The following is an 18411-nucleotide window of genomic DNA, read 5'->3' on the forward strand; positions in this document are numbered from 1 at the left end:
CTGGGTACAGTCCATTGTGCCCACGAATGGCACACAGATGCCAGATGAGCTGAGGCCTATGTACTGTCTGGGTACAGTTCATGGGGCACACGGACAGCACACAGACGCCAGATTAGCTGAGGTCTGTGTGACGTCTGGGTACAGTCCATTGTACACACGGACAGTATGTGGACGGAAAACACAGCGGTCAGAACGAGGCCTTAGGCGGGCTTTGCACACTACGACATCGCAGGTGCGATGTCGGTGGGGTCAAATCGAAAGTGACGCACATCTGGCGTCGCAGTCAATATCGTAGTGTGCAAATCCTTTTTGATACGATTAACTAGCGCAAAAGCGTCATTATGGTATCATCGGTGTAGGGTCCGACATTTCCATATTGCCGGTGCAGCGGCAGGTACGATGTTGTTCCTCGTTCCTGCGGTAGCACACATTGCTGTGTGTGAAGCCGCAGGAGCGAGGAACATCTCCTACCTGCGTCCCGGCTGCAATGAGGAAGGACTGAGGTGGGCGGGATGTTTACATCCTGCTCATTTCTGCCCCTCCGCTGCTATTGGCCGCCTGCCGTGTGACGTCGCTATGACGCTGCACAACCTGCCCCCTTAGGAAGGAGGCGGGTCGCCAGCCACAGCAACGTCGCAGGGCAGGTGAGTGCATGTGAAGCTGCTGTAGCGATAATATTCGCTACGGCAGCAATCACAGGAGATCGCACCTGCAAAGGGGGCGGGTACTATCGCGCTCGGCATCACAAGCATCGGCTAGCGATGTCGCAGCGTGCAAAGCCCACCTTAGAGTGTATTGGGGTTGATTTGTCAAAAATGCCAGCTTTCTATTCTTACTACAAAGCACAGAAGAAAAATATTCAGTAAATCTCTTACCTTACTGTAGACTTTTGGGTTCTTATATAGATCAGTGGAGGTCACCTGACCCAGAGCTGAACCATTTCGACTAAATTGGGTGAAAGAAGGGAACAAAAATTGATATGTCTCTGAGAGTAGCTAGCTATTTTTGTCAATTTTGATTTTCAATCTATAAGCTAATATATTGTGCATCTATCTATCCATCTATCTGTCTGTCTGTCTGTCTGTCCATCCATCCGTCTATCTATCTATCTATCTATCTATCTATCTATCTATCTATCTATCTATCTATCTATCTATCTATCCATCTATCTGTCTGTCTGTCTGTCTGTCCATCCATCCGTCTATCTATCTATCTATCTATCTATCTGTCTCTTTGTCCGTCTATCTGTCTATCTAGCTAATCTCCATATGTAGCCCTATCAAAACAAAGTGGTAGAGGTATAATTAGTAGTCTTTTGAGTATGGAGAGGGACACGAGAAGGGGCAGTGGTATTACATGATAAACTGGTATTACATTTGATATGGAGTCCCATTGGTTCCATATTAAACCCTTGTATATACTATGTTGAATTTTTTTAAGGAAAGCAGCTAGGGAGCCATTCCTCAACCACAATGTTGCGTCCGGGCTTTATCATTTTATACCGTAACAACATAAAGATTCAACTTACAATTGTGTGTTAAAGATGACAACCAAGATGGAAAATCCTACACCGACTGCAACTCCATATGGAAGGCCAAGGATGAAGGTGGAGAGGAAACTCACAACCCAGACACACTATGAATACATAGAAGAAACGTGTCAAAATAATGAATACTTGTCATCACTTTAGACGTTGAGATACCAGGCTGGATGATAACTGACAGGTTTTTTTTTATGGTTCTTCTTAAAGCAAGAAAGGAACTGCACTTTACATAATGACTTGAGATTCTCTGGTAAGTCGTAGACAACACTAGTAAAGTAATAGTTATTACTATTGGTGGTTTGGCACATCGTTCAGACATAAGATCCGATAGGTCAACCATGACCTGAGTATAAGATGGCTTTATACATTTCCATAGTATAAGGTCTCACCAAAGCATATAAAATATCCATCTCAGTGCAAAATAACTAAAATAATGATGGCCAACATGTTTGACACAGGACTTCCAACAGTGGTCATCAATGAGCATCGAATGTTTTTTTCTTTCATTACTGAGGGAAGATGCCTGCCTCTTCCTGAGCATGATGTGTATAGGGTAGTGTGAGACTATTGCAGACATTTTGTAGACAGGCAAATGGGATTTTGGACTGGATGATTGCTTTAACAATGATGTAGCACCCACCATTTATTCCTGTTCATGACTTTTTTCAACCTGACCGGATATAAGTTCAACTAGTAGTTGTGTGCCGAATGAAACAGTGTTTTTTTGCCGTTATTAAAGGAAATCTGTCACCATGTTTGGCTATATGATCTGAGAAAACCATGATGTAGTGGAAGAAACCCTTATTCTAGTGATATGTCATTTACTGCGCTACGTTTTGCTGTTTCAATAAAATCAGAGTTTCATCAACTGGAGATTATCACTACAGGACGACTGACCTCATGCTTATTAGTCCAACCATGCTCCGAGCACTGGTTAGCAGCATCCTGTCATTATACATTGTGCACAGAAAGCCGCCAATCAGGGGAATGAGCTGAACAACTGAGCTCTGCTATAACTTCTGGAGATAAAATTGTGATTTCATCTCAATAGCTGCACCCAGTAAACTAAGTGATACATTGCTGGATTCAGGCTCTCAGTGAAGGTGTCGCAACGCAACCACATTCACATTCTTGGTGCAGCGGCACGCTCCTAAATTCCGATATGGGACAGCTGTCTCAGCTAAAGTCGCCATCTTTTTCATCTGAGTTCCATGAAAATCAAATTGAAACAATATTAAATGAGCATAGAATTGCTAGCGAGCTAGTTATTTATATGGCTATGCTCTTATGCCTACAGTACAAATCTCCAGGACTTTTTACCTTCCACTCGTGAAATATTTCTCATTATTTATTTGACCTATTACAAATCTGGAGTTAAACTGATAAGAGACAGAGCTGAGATCCAGACTGTTGACCGGCACCATTGAAATCATATGACCTTTACATAATATACCGAGAAGCTGCCTATAACAAATAATGGCTGTGTAATTCTTTCAGGCCTGCAGCATAGTGCTTTGTGAAATCTAAGAATCTTCTGATAAGAATTTATATACTTTCATACAAGCTACAGTGAAGAAAGACAGATCCTATTGGGATTGATGATGTCATGTTGTTATTTGGGTTGGGTTTACAAATTAAACCTGTGATCATTTTTTTGCAGTGATTTCCTACAATTCGAGAAAGCTGTTTAAGAAATTTTTTTCATGGTTTTTACGGACATAGGCAGATTATATAGACTAATCTGGACTAAGGCGTATGAGATGTATGCCAGTATATAGGGTCCTATATGGCATCTCACACTGTATATAGGGCTATTTCAGGGCTCATACTTTATATAGTGGCTATGTAGGGGCTCATGCTGTATATAGAGGCTATGTGTGGGGTTCATACTTTATGTAGGTCATATGTGGGGGTTCATGATGTATATAGGGTCTATGTAGGGGGCTCATGTTGTAAATAGGGGCAATGTGGGGGCTCATTCTGTATATTGGGGCTATGTGGAGGCTCATGCTGTATATAGAGAGTTATGTGGGGGTTCATGTTGTATATAGGGGCTATGTGAGGGCCCATACTATATACAGGGCCTTTGTGGGGGTTCATGCTGTATATAGGGATGGTCATGATCCAGGCCAGCTTTTTCCTGCTGTGGTTACACCCAGCTCTGGCCTGGTCATGTCACAGGTTAACTTCCCTTGCCTCGTTCTGCATCCCACGACACTATATATTGCCTCTCTACCTATGGCTCAGTGCCAGTGATATTTCTGCCTTGCAGCTTGTATACTGGCTCTGGTGAGTGTTCCCAATCTGTTCTGCCTCCCTGCTACTGTGTCCTGACTTGTACCCTCCCCCGTTTGTCTGCCTGTTCTGGTCCCTGACTTCCCTCTCCTGTCAGTTGTTTGTGTTTCCCTCTGCATACCTGATCTCCCGGCTTCCAACTCGGTTCTGTTTTCTGACTTGATATTGATCCTCCCTTTGCAGTGACTCAACTTTCCTGGCTAGACACTGACTGTTAGACTACTCTATTGCCCCCTGTTGGTTCGCCTGTTAACTGCCTGCTGAAGTTACTCTGCTGTACTTCAGCTGCCTTTCCGTTACAGTGTTTCTTTGTCTCTTCTTCACTGCTCTGCTGCCACCTAGTGGGGATTACGCTGTACTAGGTCTTACTAGCATTTGTACAGCATGACAGGGGCTATATCTGTATAACAAAGAAAGCATCCTGCAATTAAAATAATTAAGTAAAACAAATAAATGTATTGTATTCCTTAAAATCCATGATGAACAGAGAAAAATTGCTTAAAATCCATAAACAGATGTCTTGTCATAGGAGATCATTAGTCATATCTTACTTATGATCCCAAAAGGGTCATCTGTTTATGGACTTTGATCAATTTTTCTCTGTTCCTCATGGATTTTAAGGAATACAATATTTTTTTTTGTTATACTTAATTCTTAAGATTGCTGAATACTTTCCTCATTATTGGGACCTTGCTTCCTCTGGTGACCAGCTGGAGCAGATTTCCGAGCAATCCCTCCCCTCCTCACTTCCTTGTCTGGATTAAGACACTGACAGTGCACTGGTTGGGTTGATAAATATTGCTTTTATATTTCATATAGGGGGCAATATGGAGGCTCATGCTGTATATAGGGGCTATGTGGGGGCTCATGTTGTATACAGAGGCTATGTGGGGGGGCTCGTACTGTAAACAGGGCCTGTGTGGGGGTTTATGCTGTATATAGTTGCTATGTGGTGGTTCATACTGTACATACAGGCTATGTGAGGGCTTATGCAGTATATAGGGGCTATATCTGCTGGGATTGGGAGAGATCGGGAAAGCCCACATGAAAGTCAGGGAGCCAGCATATGACATACCAATACATCATGTGTCAGTTAGGGGATAAAATACAGCACTTCTGTGTGGACTGGAAGTCACTTTCTCAATGTAAGTCTCTCAAATGCTTACATTAAGAAACAGGTAAAATATATCTTTGTACCGTGTTAGCCAGTAGAGATAAATTGTTTAAAAGAACTGAGAGTCCTCAGGGGTTGATACCTTTTAATGGCTAACTGAAAAGATGGTAATAATAGCAAGCTTTCGAGACTACTCACGTCTCTTCTTCAGAAGAAGAGACCTGAAGACACCTGAGTAGTCTCGAAAGCTTGCTATTATTACCATCTTTTCAGTTAGCCATTAAAAGGTATCAACCACTGAGTGCGGACTCTCAGTTCTTTTAAACACTTTACATTAAGAAAGGAACTAATGGCTATGGTGTGAGATGGGAAGAAAAAACTACAATGACAACATGTAGAAAAGGACTGGAGAAGTGACTAAATGTCAGGAGACAATGACGAGTAAGCATTTTAATGTACACACGAAACATAAATTATTAATAGCTGACAAATTGTGAAATAAAATAAAACCACAGAAATGAGGCGTTAATTATAGTACTGAAAACCTGCACTTTCTGAAAGTAAACTTTGTTTCCCTCTAATGTGTTCTCATCTCAAGAACTTACACAATCAAGTTTGCTTTTCTTCCAAAGGTAAAAAGGGTCAGCAAGTTGCTTTAAAGAATTCTTTAGGTTCACTGCTATCAAAGCTCCTAGGACAGCCTGAAGGACACAAGCAACAATGGAAGGTGAAGTAAAACCACAGAAACACGTGGTACTGGTGGAGAGAAGAAGCAATATCATATCACATTTATACTGTAGTCATGTGCATAGAATTTCTTTGGTTAAAAGTTTGAAATATAATATATATATATACAGTACAGACCAAAAGTTTGGACACACCTTCTCATCTCTAGAACAACTGCTAAGAGGAGACTTTGTGCAGCAGGCCTTCATGGTAAAATAGCTGCTAGGAAACCACTGCTAAGGACAGGCAACAAGCAGAAGAGACTTGTTTGGGCTAAAGAACACAAGGAATGGACATTAGACCAGTGGAAATTTGTGCTTTGGTCTGATGAGTCCAAATTTGAGATCTTTGGATCCAACCACCGTGTCTTTGTAGAAAAGGTGAACGAATGGACTCTACATGGCTGGTTCCCACCGTGAAGCATGAAGGAGGAGGTGTGACGGTGTGGGGGTGCTTTGCTGGTGACACTGTTGGGGATTTATTCAAAATTCAAGGTATACAGAACCAGCATGCCTACCACAGCATCTTGTAGCGGTGTGCTATTCCATCCGGTTTGCATTTAGTTGGAACATCATTTATTTTTCAACAGGACAATGACCCCAAACACACCTCCAGGCTGTGTAAGGGCTATTCGACCAAGAAGGAGAGTGATGGCGTGCTACGCCAGATGACCTGGTCTCAACAGTCATCAGACCTGAACCCAATTGAGATGGTTTGGGGTGAGCTGGACCGCAGAGTGAAGGCAAAAGGGCCAACAAGTGCTAAGCATCTCTGGGAACTCCTTCAAGACTGTTGGAAAACCATTACCGGTGACTATATCTTGAAGATCATCAAGAGAATGCCAAGAGTGTGCAAAGTAGTAATGAAAGCAAAAGGTGGCTACTTTGAAGAACCTAGAATATGACATATTTTCAGTTGTTTCACACTTTTTTAAGTATTTCATTCCACATGTTTTAATTCATAGTTTTGATGCCTTCAATGTGAATCTACAATTTTCAGAGTCCTGAAAATAAAGAAAACTCTTTGAATGAGAAGGTGTGTCCAAACTTTTGGTCTGTACTGTGTGTGTATATATATACAGTTAGGTCCAGAAATATTTGGACAGTGACACAATTTTCGCGAGTTGGGCTCTGCATGCCACCACATTGGATTTGAAATGAAACCTCTACAACAGAATTCAAGTGCAGATTGTAACGTTTAATTTGAAGGTTTGAACAAAAATATCTGATAGAAATTGTAGGAATTGTACACATTTCTTTACAAACACTCCACATTTTAGGAGGTCAAAAGTAATTGGACAAATAAACCAAACCCAAACAAAATATTTTTATTTTCAATATTTTGTTGCGAATCCTTTGGAGGCAATCACTGCCTTAAGTCTGGAACCCATGGACATCACCAAACGCTGGGTTTCCTCCTTCTTAATGCTTTGCCAGGCCTTTACAGCCGCAGCCTTCAGGTCTTGCTTGTTTGTGGGTCTTTCCGTCTTAAGTCTGGATTTGAGCAAGTGAAATGCATGCTCAATTGGGTTAAGATCTGGTGATTGACTTGGCCATTGCAGAATGTTCCACTTTTTTGCACTCATGAACTCCTGGGTAGCTTTGGCTGTATGCTTGGGGTCATTGTCCATCTGTACTATGAAGCGGCGTTCGATCAACTTTGCGGCATTTGGCTGAATCTGGGCTAAAGTATATCCTGGTACACTTCAGAATTCATCCGGCTACTCTTGTCTGCTGTTATGTCATCAATAAACACAAGTGACCCAGTGCCATTGAAAGCCATGCATGCCCATGCCATCACGTTGCCTCCACCATGTTTACAGAGGATGTGGTGTGCCTTGGATCATGTGCCGTTCCCTTTCTTCTCCAAACTTTTTTCTTCCCATCATTCTGGTACAGGTTGATCTTTGTCTCATCTGTCCATAGAATACTTTTCCAGAACTGAGCTGGCTTCATGAGGTGTTTTTCAGCAAATTTAACTCTGGCCTGTCTATTTTTGGAATTGATTAATGGTTTGCATCTAGATGTGAACCCTTTGTATTTACTTTCATGGAGTCTTCTCTTTACTGTTGACTTAGAGACAGATACACCTACTTCACTGAGAGTGTTCTGGACTTCAGTTGATGTTGTGAACGGGTTCTTCTTCACCAAAGAAAGTATGCGGCGATCATCCACCACTGTTGTCATCCGTGGACGCCCAGGCCTTTTTGAGTTCCCAAGCTCACCAGTCAATTCCTTTTTTCTCAGAATGTACCTGACTGTTGATTTTGCTACTCCAAGCATGTCTGCTATCTCTCTGATGGATTTTTTCTTTTTTTTTCAGCCTCAGGATGTTCTGCTTCACCTCAATTGAGAGTTCCGTAGACCGCATGTTGTCTGGTCACAGCAACAGCTTCCAAATGCAAAACCACACACCTGTAATCAACCCCAGACCTTTTAACTACTTCATTGATTACAGGTTAACGAGGGAGACACCTTCAGAGTTAATTGCAGCCCTTAGAGTCCCTTGTCCAATTACTTTTGGTCCCTTGAAAAAGAGGAGGCTATGCATTACAGAGCTATAATTCCTAAACCCTTTCTCCGAATTGGATGTGAAAACTCTCATATTGCAGCTGGGAGTGTGCACTTTCAGCCCATATTATATATATAATTGTATTTCTGAACATGTTTTTGTAAACAGCTAAAATAACAAAACTTGTGTCACTGTCCAAATATTTCTGGACCTAACTGTATATATATATATATATATACACACAAACAGTATATATATATATATATGATCCACAATGAAGAGATGAAAGGTCGCACTCCAAAAGTCGAATAAAATATTTTTCTTTTTATTCCACGATCACATCAGGGGTACAGGTAGTGAGGGAGGATGAGGGTGTGCCACGTCGGACGACGGCAGCCGTTTCGCAAGTAACCTTGCTTCTACGGGTCCAGTGCATGCAAAGGTGCTGCATCCACCCTTAAATAACAGGTGAATTGGGTGCAGCATCCTTGCGTGAATGAAGTGCAAATTAAAAACATATACCAGCTGCACATATATCAAATTCACATAGAAACTTATTACATATCAATTCCAAAATGGATTATAAATAATCGTAACATACATGGGTATAGTTAGAGTAAAAAATTAAATATAGTGTTCATTATAGTTTAACCAGAGACATCTCAAAAAACACTATAAAAAACAGGCTTATAGGAAAAAACCAGCATTATAGGAACACTGACAAATCATTTTTGTCGTTCAGGCCAAGGGGACCGAGAGCATTTAAGTCTATAATCAATCTTGATTCCTTTCTAAGTAAAGAACGGTGCATATCACCTCCAGTGGGACAGGGATTAATTTTTATTACGCCTGCAAATTTTAAAAGGCGTGGATTACCACTATGATGTTCCTGCATATGGGCAATTAAACGTGGAGAACCTATCCCGGAGGTTATAGACTTAAAATGCTCCCTAAATCGAACATATAAAGGCCGAATTGTTTTACCTATATAATATTTTTGACAGGGGCAAAAAATAACATATACCAGATAATTAGACTTACATGTGATAAGATCTTTTATTTTGAATAGCTCAGTACCAATTTTTAAAGTGTCTCCTGTACAATGATATTCACAAAAGGGGCAGCCGCCGCACCTATGGTTTCCTTTGATTTTATTTCGGTCTAACCACGTACCTAGTTTGGGTGTAGTAATACGATTATTTATCAGAACATCTCCTATGTTTTTGCATCGCCTATATGAAATCAAAGGACCCTCGTTTGTCATTTCACAGAGATCCTTGTCTTTATTAATTAAATGCCAGTGTTTTTTGATGCTTGATTTTATTGCATCATACATAGAATTAAATTTAAAATTAAAAACGCATCTATTTGAACTTTCGATTTTTGTTTTTTTCGAAATGGCATTTACATTTTTATTCTTATTTCCACTTTTATTTTTGTATTCTTTATTCTTATTTTTATCATTTGGATCATAATTTAAGGATTTTTCGAAGGCAGAATTGATAACTGATATGGGATATCCTCGTTCTAATAGACGTTTTTTCAAGTCTGATGCTTGATGCAGAAAGGTTTCAGAATTATTGTGTACTCTTTTTAGCCGCAAAAATTGTCCATATGGAAGGGCTCTCTTTGTATGGGAGGGGTGCGCACTATTAAAATGCAGCAGAGTGTTCACTGCAGTTGGTTTTCTATATACTTGTCTGTCAATAATACCATCCGATATACTGAGTGTGACATCTAAAAAATCCAATTTTTGGTCCCCAAAAATATGTGTAAAGTACATGTTGTAGGAATTATCATTATTTAGATATGACACAAAATTTTCAAAATCCTGCGCAGAACCGTCCCATACAAAGAAGCCATCATCCATGTATCTGGCATATTTTTTTATATGTTTCAGATATGGATTTTTAGGACTGTAGATAAAGTCTTCCTCAAATGCTGCGAAAAAGAGATTTGCAAAAGTACATGCGGCGGGGGTACCCATCGCGGTACCCCCGCATTGCAAGTACCACTGATCGTCAAATTTAAATGCATTATGATGCAAAATAAAGCTTAAGGCTTCTGTGATGAAGTCTACTAAGATTGAATTCTGGTCAAAATTCAGCAAGACTCTCTTAATGGTCTGTACACCCTGATCCTGTGGGATAGGGGTGTACAGACTCTCAATATCCAAAGCGGCAAGAGAGAAACCTTTCTGCCATTGAAAAATATCAAGCATTTTAATTAGATCTCCCGTATCTTTTAAGAATGAGGGGATGCGGGTCAATAGTGGTTTAAGTAGCCATTCTAGGTAGTGAGATAAGGGCTCTGTCACTGAACCTATTCCTGCCACAATAGGGCGGCCAGGGGGGGAGACACTGTTCTTGTGAATCTTTGGCAGATAATACCAATGAGGTTTTTTCGGAAAGAGAGGGAGTAATTTTTCAGCAGTTTTTTTAGAAATAGTACCTAAACTGACATATTTATGTAAAAGGCTTCTACGTTTTTTAACAAAAGACCCAGTGGGATCATTAGATAATTTCTGATATACTCTTATATCTTGAAGTTGCCTATTGGCTTCTTGCAAATAGGCTTCTTTTGTTAATAGAACAGTGGCGCCCCCCTTGTCCGCTCTGCGGATAATAATATCTTTTTGTGACTGCAGGATTTTTAGTGCCGCGGTTTCCCCCCGAGTGAGGTTCTGAGGAGGAGAGGGGTATTTTAGAGCTTGTATATCTTTTATTACCAGCTCCTGAAATAAGTCTATGCTGTTCCCAGGGGTTAGTGGGGGGCAAAAGGTAGATTTTATCCCTTTATTAAAAAATGAAGAACTAGATGTAGGATTTATTTGGGTACTTACAATACCTGAAGAACCGGGTTCAATGTGACTGGGGTCCGCTATACTTAAAAGAACAGACGCATCTTTTTCAATAGCAGTATATTCATTAAGCCTTTAAGGGCTGTAGAAAACTGCATTTAAAAAAATTTTATAGTCAAAAGAAAAGCTTGCCCACTTCTGAAGTAACCGATTTACAATGTGAAATAGGTCCACTTGGCTTTTTTGGTACAAATAATGAATATACTGCTATTGAAAAAGATGCGTCTGTTCTTTTAAGTATAGCGGACCCCAGTCACATTGAACCCGGTTCTTCAGGTATTGTAAGTACCCAAATAAATCCTACATCTAGTTCTTCATTTTTTAATAAAGGGATAAAATCTACCTTTTGCCCCCCACTAACCCCTGGGAACAGCATAGACTTATTTCAGGAGCTGGTAATAAAAGATATACAAGCTCTAAAATACCCCTCTCCTCCTCAGAACCTCACTCGGGGGGAAACCGCGGCACTAAAAATCCTGCAGTCACAAAAAGATATTATTATCCGCAGAGCGGACAAGGGGGGCGCCACTGTTCTATTAACAAAAGAAGCCTATTTGCAAGAAGCCAATAGGCAACTTCAAGATATAAGAGTATATCAGAAATTATCTAATGATCTCACTGGGTCTTTTGTTAAAAAACTTAGAAGCCTTTTACATAAATATGTCAGTTTAGGTACTATTTCTAAAAAAACTGCTGAAAAATTACTCCCTCTCTTTCCGAAAAAACCTCATTGGTATTATCTGCCAAAGATTCACAAGAACAGTGTCTCCCCCCCTGGCCGCCCTATTGTGGCAGGAATAGGTTCAGTGACAGAGCCCTTATCTCACTACCTAGAATGGCTACTTAAACCACTATTGACCCGCATCCCCTCATTCTTAAAAGATACGGGAGATCTAATTAAAATGCTTGATATTTTTCAATGGCAGAAAGGTTTCTCTCTTGCCGCTTTGGATATTGAGAGTCTGTACACCCGTATCCCACAGGATCAGGGTGTACAGACCATTAAGAGAGTCTTGCTGAATTTTGACCAGAATTCAATCTTAGTAGACTTCATCACAGAAGCCTTAAGCTTTATTTTGCATCATAATGCATTTAAATTTGACGATCAGTGGTACTTGCAATGCGGGGGTACCGCGATGGGTACCCCCGCCGCATGTACTTTTGCAAATCTCTTTTTGGCAGCATTTGAGGAAGACTTTATCTACAGTCCTAAAAATCCATATCTGAAACATATAAAAAAATATGCCAGATACATGGATGATGGCTTCTTTGTATGGGACGGTTCTGCGCAGGATTTTGAAAATTTTGTGTCATATCTAAATAATGATAATTCCTACAACATGTACTTTACACATATTTTTGGGGACCAAAAATTGGATTTTTTAGATGTCACACTCAGTATATCGGATGGTATTATTGACAGACAAGTATATAGAAAACCAACTGCAGTGAACACTCTGCTGCATTTTAATAGTGCGCACCCCTCCCATACAAAGAGAGCCCTTCCATATGGACAATTTTTGCGGCTAAAAAGAGTACACAATAATTCTGAAACCTTTCTGCATCAAGCATCAGACTTGAAAAAACGTCTATTAGAACGAGGATATCCCATATCAGTTATCAATTCTGCCTTCGAAAAATCCTTAAATTATGATCCAAATGATAAAAATAAGAATAAAGAATACAAAAATAAAAGTGGAAATAAGAATAAAAATGTAAATGCCATTTCGAAAAAAACAAAAATCGAAAGTTCAAATAGATGCGTTTTTAATTTTAAATTTAATTCTATGTATGATGCAATAAAATCAAGCATCAAAAAACACTGGCATTTAATTAATAAAGACAAGGATCTCTGTGAAATGACAAACGAGGGTCCTTTGATTTCATATAGGCGATGCAAAAACATAGGAGATGTTCTGATAAATAATCGTATTACTACACCCAAACTAGGTACGTGGTTAGACCGAAATAAAATCAAAGGAAACCATAGGTGCGGCGGCTGCCCCTTTTGTGAATATCATTGTACAGGAGACACTTTAAAAATTGGTACTGAGCTATTCAAAATAAAAGATCTTATCACATGTAAGTCTAATTATCTGGTATATGTTATTTTTTGCCCCTGTCAAAAATATTATATAGGTAAAACAATTCGGCCTTTATATGTTCGATTTAGGGAGCATTTTAAGTCTATAACCTCCGGGATAGGTTCTCCACGTTTAATTGCCCATATGCAGGAACATTATAGTGGTAATCCACGCCTTTTAAAATTTGCAGGCGTAATAAAAATTAATCCCTGTCCCACTGGAGGTGATATGCACCGTTCTTTACTTAGAAAGGAATCAAGATTGATTATAGACTTAAATGCTCTCGGTCCCCTTGGCCTGAACGACAAAAATGATTTGTCAGTGTTCCTATAATGCTGGTTTTTTCCTATAAGCCTGTTTTTTATAGTGTTTTTTGAGATGTCTCTGGTTAAACTATAATGAACACTATATTTAATTTTTTACTCTAACTATACCCATGTATGTTACGATTATTTATAATCCATTTTGGAATTGATATGTAATAAGTTTCTATGTGAATTTGATATATGTGCAGCTGGTATATGTTTTTAATTTGCACTTCATTCACGCAAGGATGCTGCACCCAATTCACCTGTTATTTAAGGGTGGATGCAGCACCTTTGCATGCACTGGACCCGTAGAAGCAAGGTTACTTGCGAAACGGCTGCCGTCGTCCGACGTGGCACACCCTCATCCTCCCTCACTACCTGTACCCCTGATGTGATCGTGGAATAAAAAGAAAAATATTTTATTCGACTTTTGGAGTGCGACCTTTCATCTCTTCATTGTGGATCTTGTATCGCCTTTGCTTTGGGACACGCACCCAGGTCTCCACCTGCCTGAAAGCACAGCTTTGTCAGCCATACAGGGATCAGCGGTGCCCGGTATCCTCCACTCAGCTTTATATATATATATATATATATATATATATATATATATATATATGAATGTATATGTATACATATATAGATAGATAGTATCATATGAAATATTATATAATAAATAAGTAATATAAAAATATGTATGGTATAGAACTGAAAGGCACAGATCTACGTACCTTAGGAAGAGGTTGTAGGTAGGTGCCAAGGGCCAGCATTGTCACCATAACCACCATCATTACAAAGAAACTAGACATCTAAACAGAGAAAACCCACAAAAAGTTATGCTCTATGTTGTTTGTTATCCATACATGTTATGGGGTTTATCATGTGTGATTGGTCTTTTTACACTTCATACATTTATAAGGAGAACAGTAGTCTGTGACTTTGTACACCATCAGGATTTTCATATATAAAGTAAATCCAGTGCCATACTGGCGCTAGAATGCTGAATGCAATCATACATTTAGTTCACAGATTGCATGCTTGATTGCTGAAAAATCTTTAATCCAAGTTTCAGAAATGCACTGCTTGTCTGATTGGCGTGTGTAATGAGGCGGGGCTATGTGGGTCAGGTCTTGCATTCTTCATCTGACCTTGTATGCTGGCCTGGCCTTTTTCCCCCATCTCTGCCATTTTATTTATGTCCGGCGCATGCGCAGTATCAACTAGAAGTGTTTATTAAACTCTTTACTAAGATGGCATTAGAGTCAGCACCTGCGCATAGCGCTATCTCCGGTACCATCTTAGTAAAGAGTTCAGGAAATACTTCTAGTGGCTACTGTGCATGCGCCGGAAATAAATGAAATGGCAGAGGGGGGGGGGGGAAGGCCAGGCAAGCATGCAGGGGTGGATGAAGAACGCAAGACCACATAGTCCTACCCACATAGTCCCACCCCGATGCACACGCCAATCAAACGGGTATTTCTGCAACTTGGATTAAACGTTTTTCAGGACTCAAGCTTGCAATCTATGAACTCAAGGTATGATTGCATTCAACATTCTACCACCAGTATGGCACTGGCTTTACTTAATATATGAAAATTCTGATGGTTGGTTCCCTTTAGGTAAAACTACTATGCTGTTTTTAAAGAATTGGTGGTTTTGAATGGGTTAACATCTGGCACTAGCCAGTCGAAACCTACGGCATCATGCGGTCTGTTGCTCCCACAAAATTAGTTCACACACCTAGCCAGGACCACATCCTTCATGTAGCATGCAGGGGTATGAGAGTATAGCACCTTGCCCATGACTATGTAACGACCGGATGCCGATTGTTATGACTATTAAGATACGATGGCACTATGGAAAACCGACGGACACAAAGATGGTGAATAACAGTTTTCTTTATAAGTCTAAAAAAATTGACATAACCAGTTCTCTTACAACTTATGGGCCACAACAGCCCGGAATAAACAATAACAATTTATGTTACTTGGAGGACTTCAAGTGTCGGTCTGTAGAGATGTATATTTATTTTCCCCTTGGCTATACTGCTCCCTCCCCTATCTATTAATGGGGCTTAGGGGTGCTTCACACACAGCGAGATCGCTGCTGAGATCGCTGCTGAGTCACGGTTTTTGTGACGCAGCAGTGACCTCATTAGCGATCTCGCTGTGTGTGACACTGAGCAGCGATCTGGCCCCTGCTGTGAGATCGCTGCTCGTTACACACAGCCCTCGTTCGTTTTTTTAGTGTTGCTCTCCCGCTGTGACGCACAGATCGCTGTGTGTGACAGCGAGGAGAGCGACGAAATGAAGCGAGCAGAGAGCAGGAGCCGGCATCTGGCAGCTGCGGTAAGCTGTAACCAGGGTAAACATCGGGTAACCAAGGTGGTTACCCGATATTTACCTTCGTTACCAGCCTCAGCCGCTCTCACGCTGCCAGTGCCGGCTCCCTGCTCTCTGCACATGTAGCTGCAGTACACATCGGATTAATTAACCCGATGTGTACTGTAGCTAGGAGTGCATGGAGCCAGCGCTAAGCAGTGTGCGCTGCTCCCTGTACATGTAGCTGCAGTACACATCGGGTTAATTAACCCGATGTCTACTGTAGCTAGGAGAGCAGGGAGCCAGCGCTAAGCAGTGTGCGCGGCTCCCTGGTCTCTGCACATGTAGCGACGTTATGATCGCTGCTGCGTCGCTGTGTTTGACAGCTAAGCAGCGATCATAACAGCGACTTACAAGGTCGCTGCTACGTCACAGAAAATGGTGACGTATCAGCGACGTCGTTGTCGCTGTTGCTATGTGTGAACCCAGCTTTACCCGGGTGCACTACTACAGATAATGGCACGTGATCCCTCCAAGGATATAATCTTACAACCACCTCCCCTTATGTTTACAATTCAATCAGGGTACCCGGCCAACTTCCCATATACAGTAAGAAACAAGTGAATTTATGTACATCTACCTCTATGCAATACTCTGTACGTCACTGCCCCCGACAGTGTGATAAAGCAAAGGCAGAATTGTCTGTTATTATCAGCAGAATACAGCTTAACTTCTGATAAATTTCGGGTTAGAGCAAATGCCTCCGGATAAACAAGCAAGCACAGCTCCTTGTCAGCGAACAGTCTTTCAAAGAATAGTCTTCCTTAAATGTGTTTTTTTCCTATCTGTCTGTCCCTAACCGACTATTAGTACACCGATCGGTCTCAGGTCAATTGCTACTCACAGAAGACTTTCACCCAAGATGGTGTCGGTCTCTTTCAGACTGCTTCTGACTCTTAAGCCTGCTTTACATGTTACGATTCTGCATACGATATTGTATGCAATCGTAACCACCCCCATCGTATGTGCGGCACATTCAGTTTGTTGAATGTGCCGCACAAACGAGTAACCACCGTCACACATACTTACCCTTCCATATGACCTCGATGTGGGCGGCGAACGTCCACTTCCTGGAGTGGGAGGGACATTCGGCGTCACAGCGACGTCACGTGGCAGCCAGCCAATAGAAGCGGAGGGGCGGAGCTGAGCGGGATGTAAACATCCCGCCCACCTCCTTCCTTCCATATTACCGGCCGGGAGCCACAGGACGCAGGAAAGATCTGTTCATCGTTCCCGGGGTGTCACACACTGCGATGTGTGCTACCCCGGGTATGATGAACAATCTGACGTTCAATTCATGAGGAATGAACGACGTGCATGCGATGAACGTTTTACAGTTCAATCGCAATCGCACGTAGCTGTTACACACTGCAATGTACCTTACAATGCCGGATGTGCGTCACTTACGACGTGACCCCACCGACACATTGTAAGATACATTGCAGCGTGTAAAGTGGGCTTTAGATGATCTTATCCAAGCACTTTCTGGAGAAAAGTTCATTCAGATGAATTACCCTCATCAGGGGCAGTAGGAGCTCCAAAGAAAGAAACAGCCAATCCTATTTGTCCAGAACATAGGAGTTCAACAACCAAATCACTCTCTCGCAGTCCTCTTCCTGTCACTCTCCTCTTTCTCGTGCAGTCTCCAGATATCAACTGAACTTTTAACTGTCTCTATCTGTTTATGTTGCCAGGGAAACCTAATGTAACCCCTTACTGTCTAGCAGTGTGCCTGCCCTCTAGTGACAACCAGTGGCCATTTAAGTTATAGCATATATATGTCACGCTGTACTCTAAGACGTACAATAGCAGTACAGCGCAGTAATGTGGGACTGAGAGGATTCCTGAAACTATCTGAGAAGGTAGTTAGCTGGTAAACCACTAGGGGGCGTAAAAGTGGAGGAAACATATGAGCAGGGAATTCCCTAGCAGAGGTAATACTAGTCAAGCCCACCAGATGGCAGTAGAATCGTCAGAAAGCCGTGTCACAACATGAGGTCTTGTAAGTACACAAGGGCAAAGTCTAAACGTAGTCAGAGGGAAGCAAATCGTCAGTAGCCGGGAAATCAGAGCCTAGAAGCAAGGGGGAGTGGGAAGACAAGACAGAATAAAGGTAAACAGATAAGGAACGAACAGGGAGACAGCGGGAGAGACACTGATGGAAACAGACAACAGAGGAGGTTACCAGGTCAGGTGAACACGGAGGTCAGGAGGGGGCAGGGCAGACAACAGGTCACTCAAGAGCAGAACACAGCAGAGCCAGAAGTATCACTGGTGAAGTCCAACAGAAACAGTGCTCTAATAAAGCAGCCTGACCTCCAGAACGAGGCAGAAAGGATTAACCCCTAACGTGACTTGCATCAGAAGTCAAACTAAAACAAAGGCTCAGCTCCAGCTGAGCCAGGAGTCAATCATGACAATATATATATACAATACTTCATTAACAAACATACAAGTTTATCTTATGCACATTTTCACCCTGTTACAACTACTAACTCACGCCACGCTACATGTTCAGCTCTGTTCTCTGCTTATATCCAGCTGGTTTCAAATGATTATTGGGGATGCTAAAAGTCATACCCCATTGATCAC

General features: G+C 41.4%; 1 protein-coding gene across 1 annotated transcript in view; it reads right to left on the bottom strand.

Annotated features, from left to right (window-relative positions):
* SLC26A9 (solute carrier family 26 member 9) overlaps window positions 1–18411 on the bottom strand; it is a 158844-nt gene that overhangs the window by 35861 nt on the left and 104572 nt on the right. Inside the window, exons 11-14 of the mRNA XM_075333686.1 lie at window positions 14170–14247; window positions 5558–5653; window positions 1529–1635; window positions 876–945 (exon numbers count right to left, since the gene is read on the bottom strand). Coding sequence (XP_075189801.1) covers window positions 876–945; window positions 1529–1635; window positions 5558–5653; window positions 14170–14247 — 351 coding nt within the window. The remainder of the gene's footprint in view (window positions 1–875; window positions 946–1528; window positions 1636–5557; window positions 5654–14169; window positions 14248–18411) is intronic.

The sequence above is a fragment of the Anomaloglossus baeobatrachus genome, chromosome 2, assembly GCF_048569485.1.
Source record: "Anomaloglossus baeobatrachus isolate aAnoBae1 chromosome 2, aAnoBae1.hap1, whole genome shotgun sequence".
Taxonomy (NCBI): Eukaryota; Metazoa; Chordata; class Amphibia; order Anura; family Aromobatidae; genus Anomaloglossus; species Anomaloglossus baeobatrachus.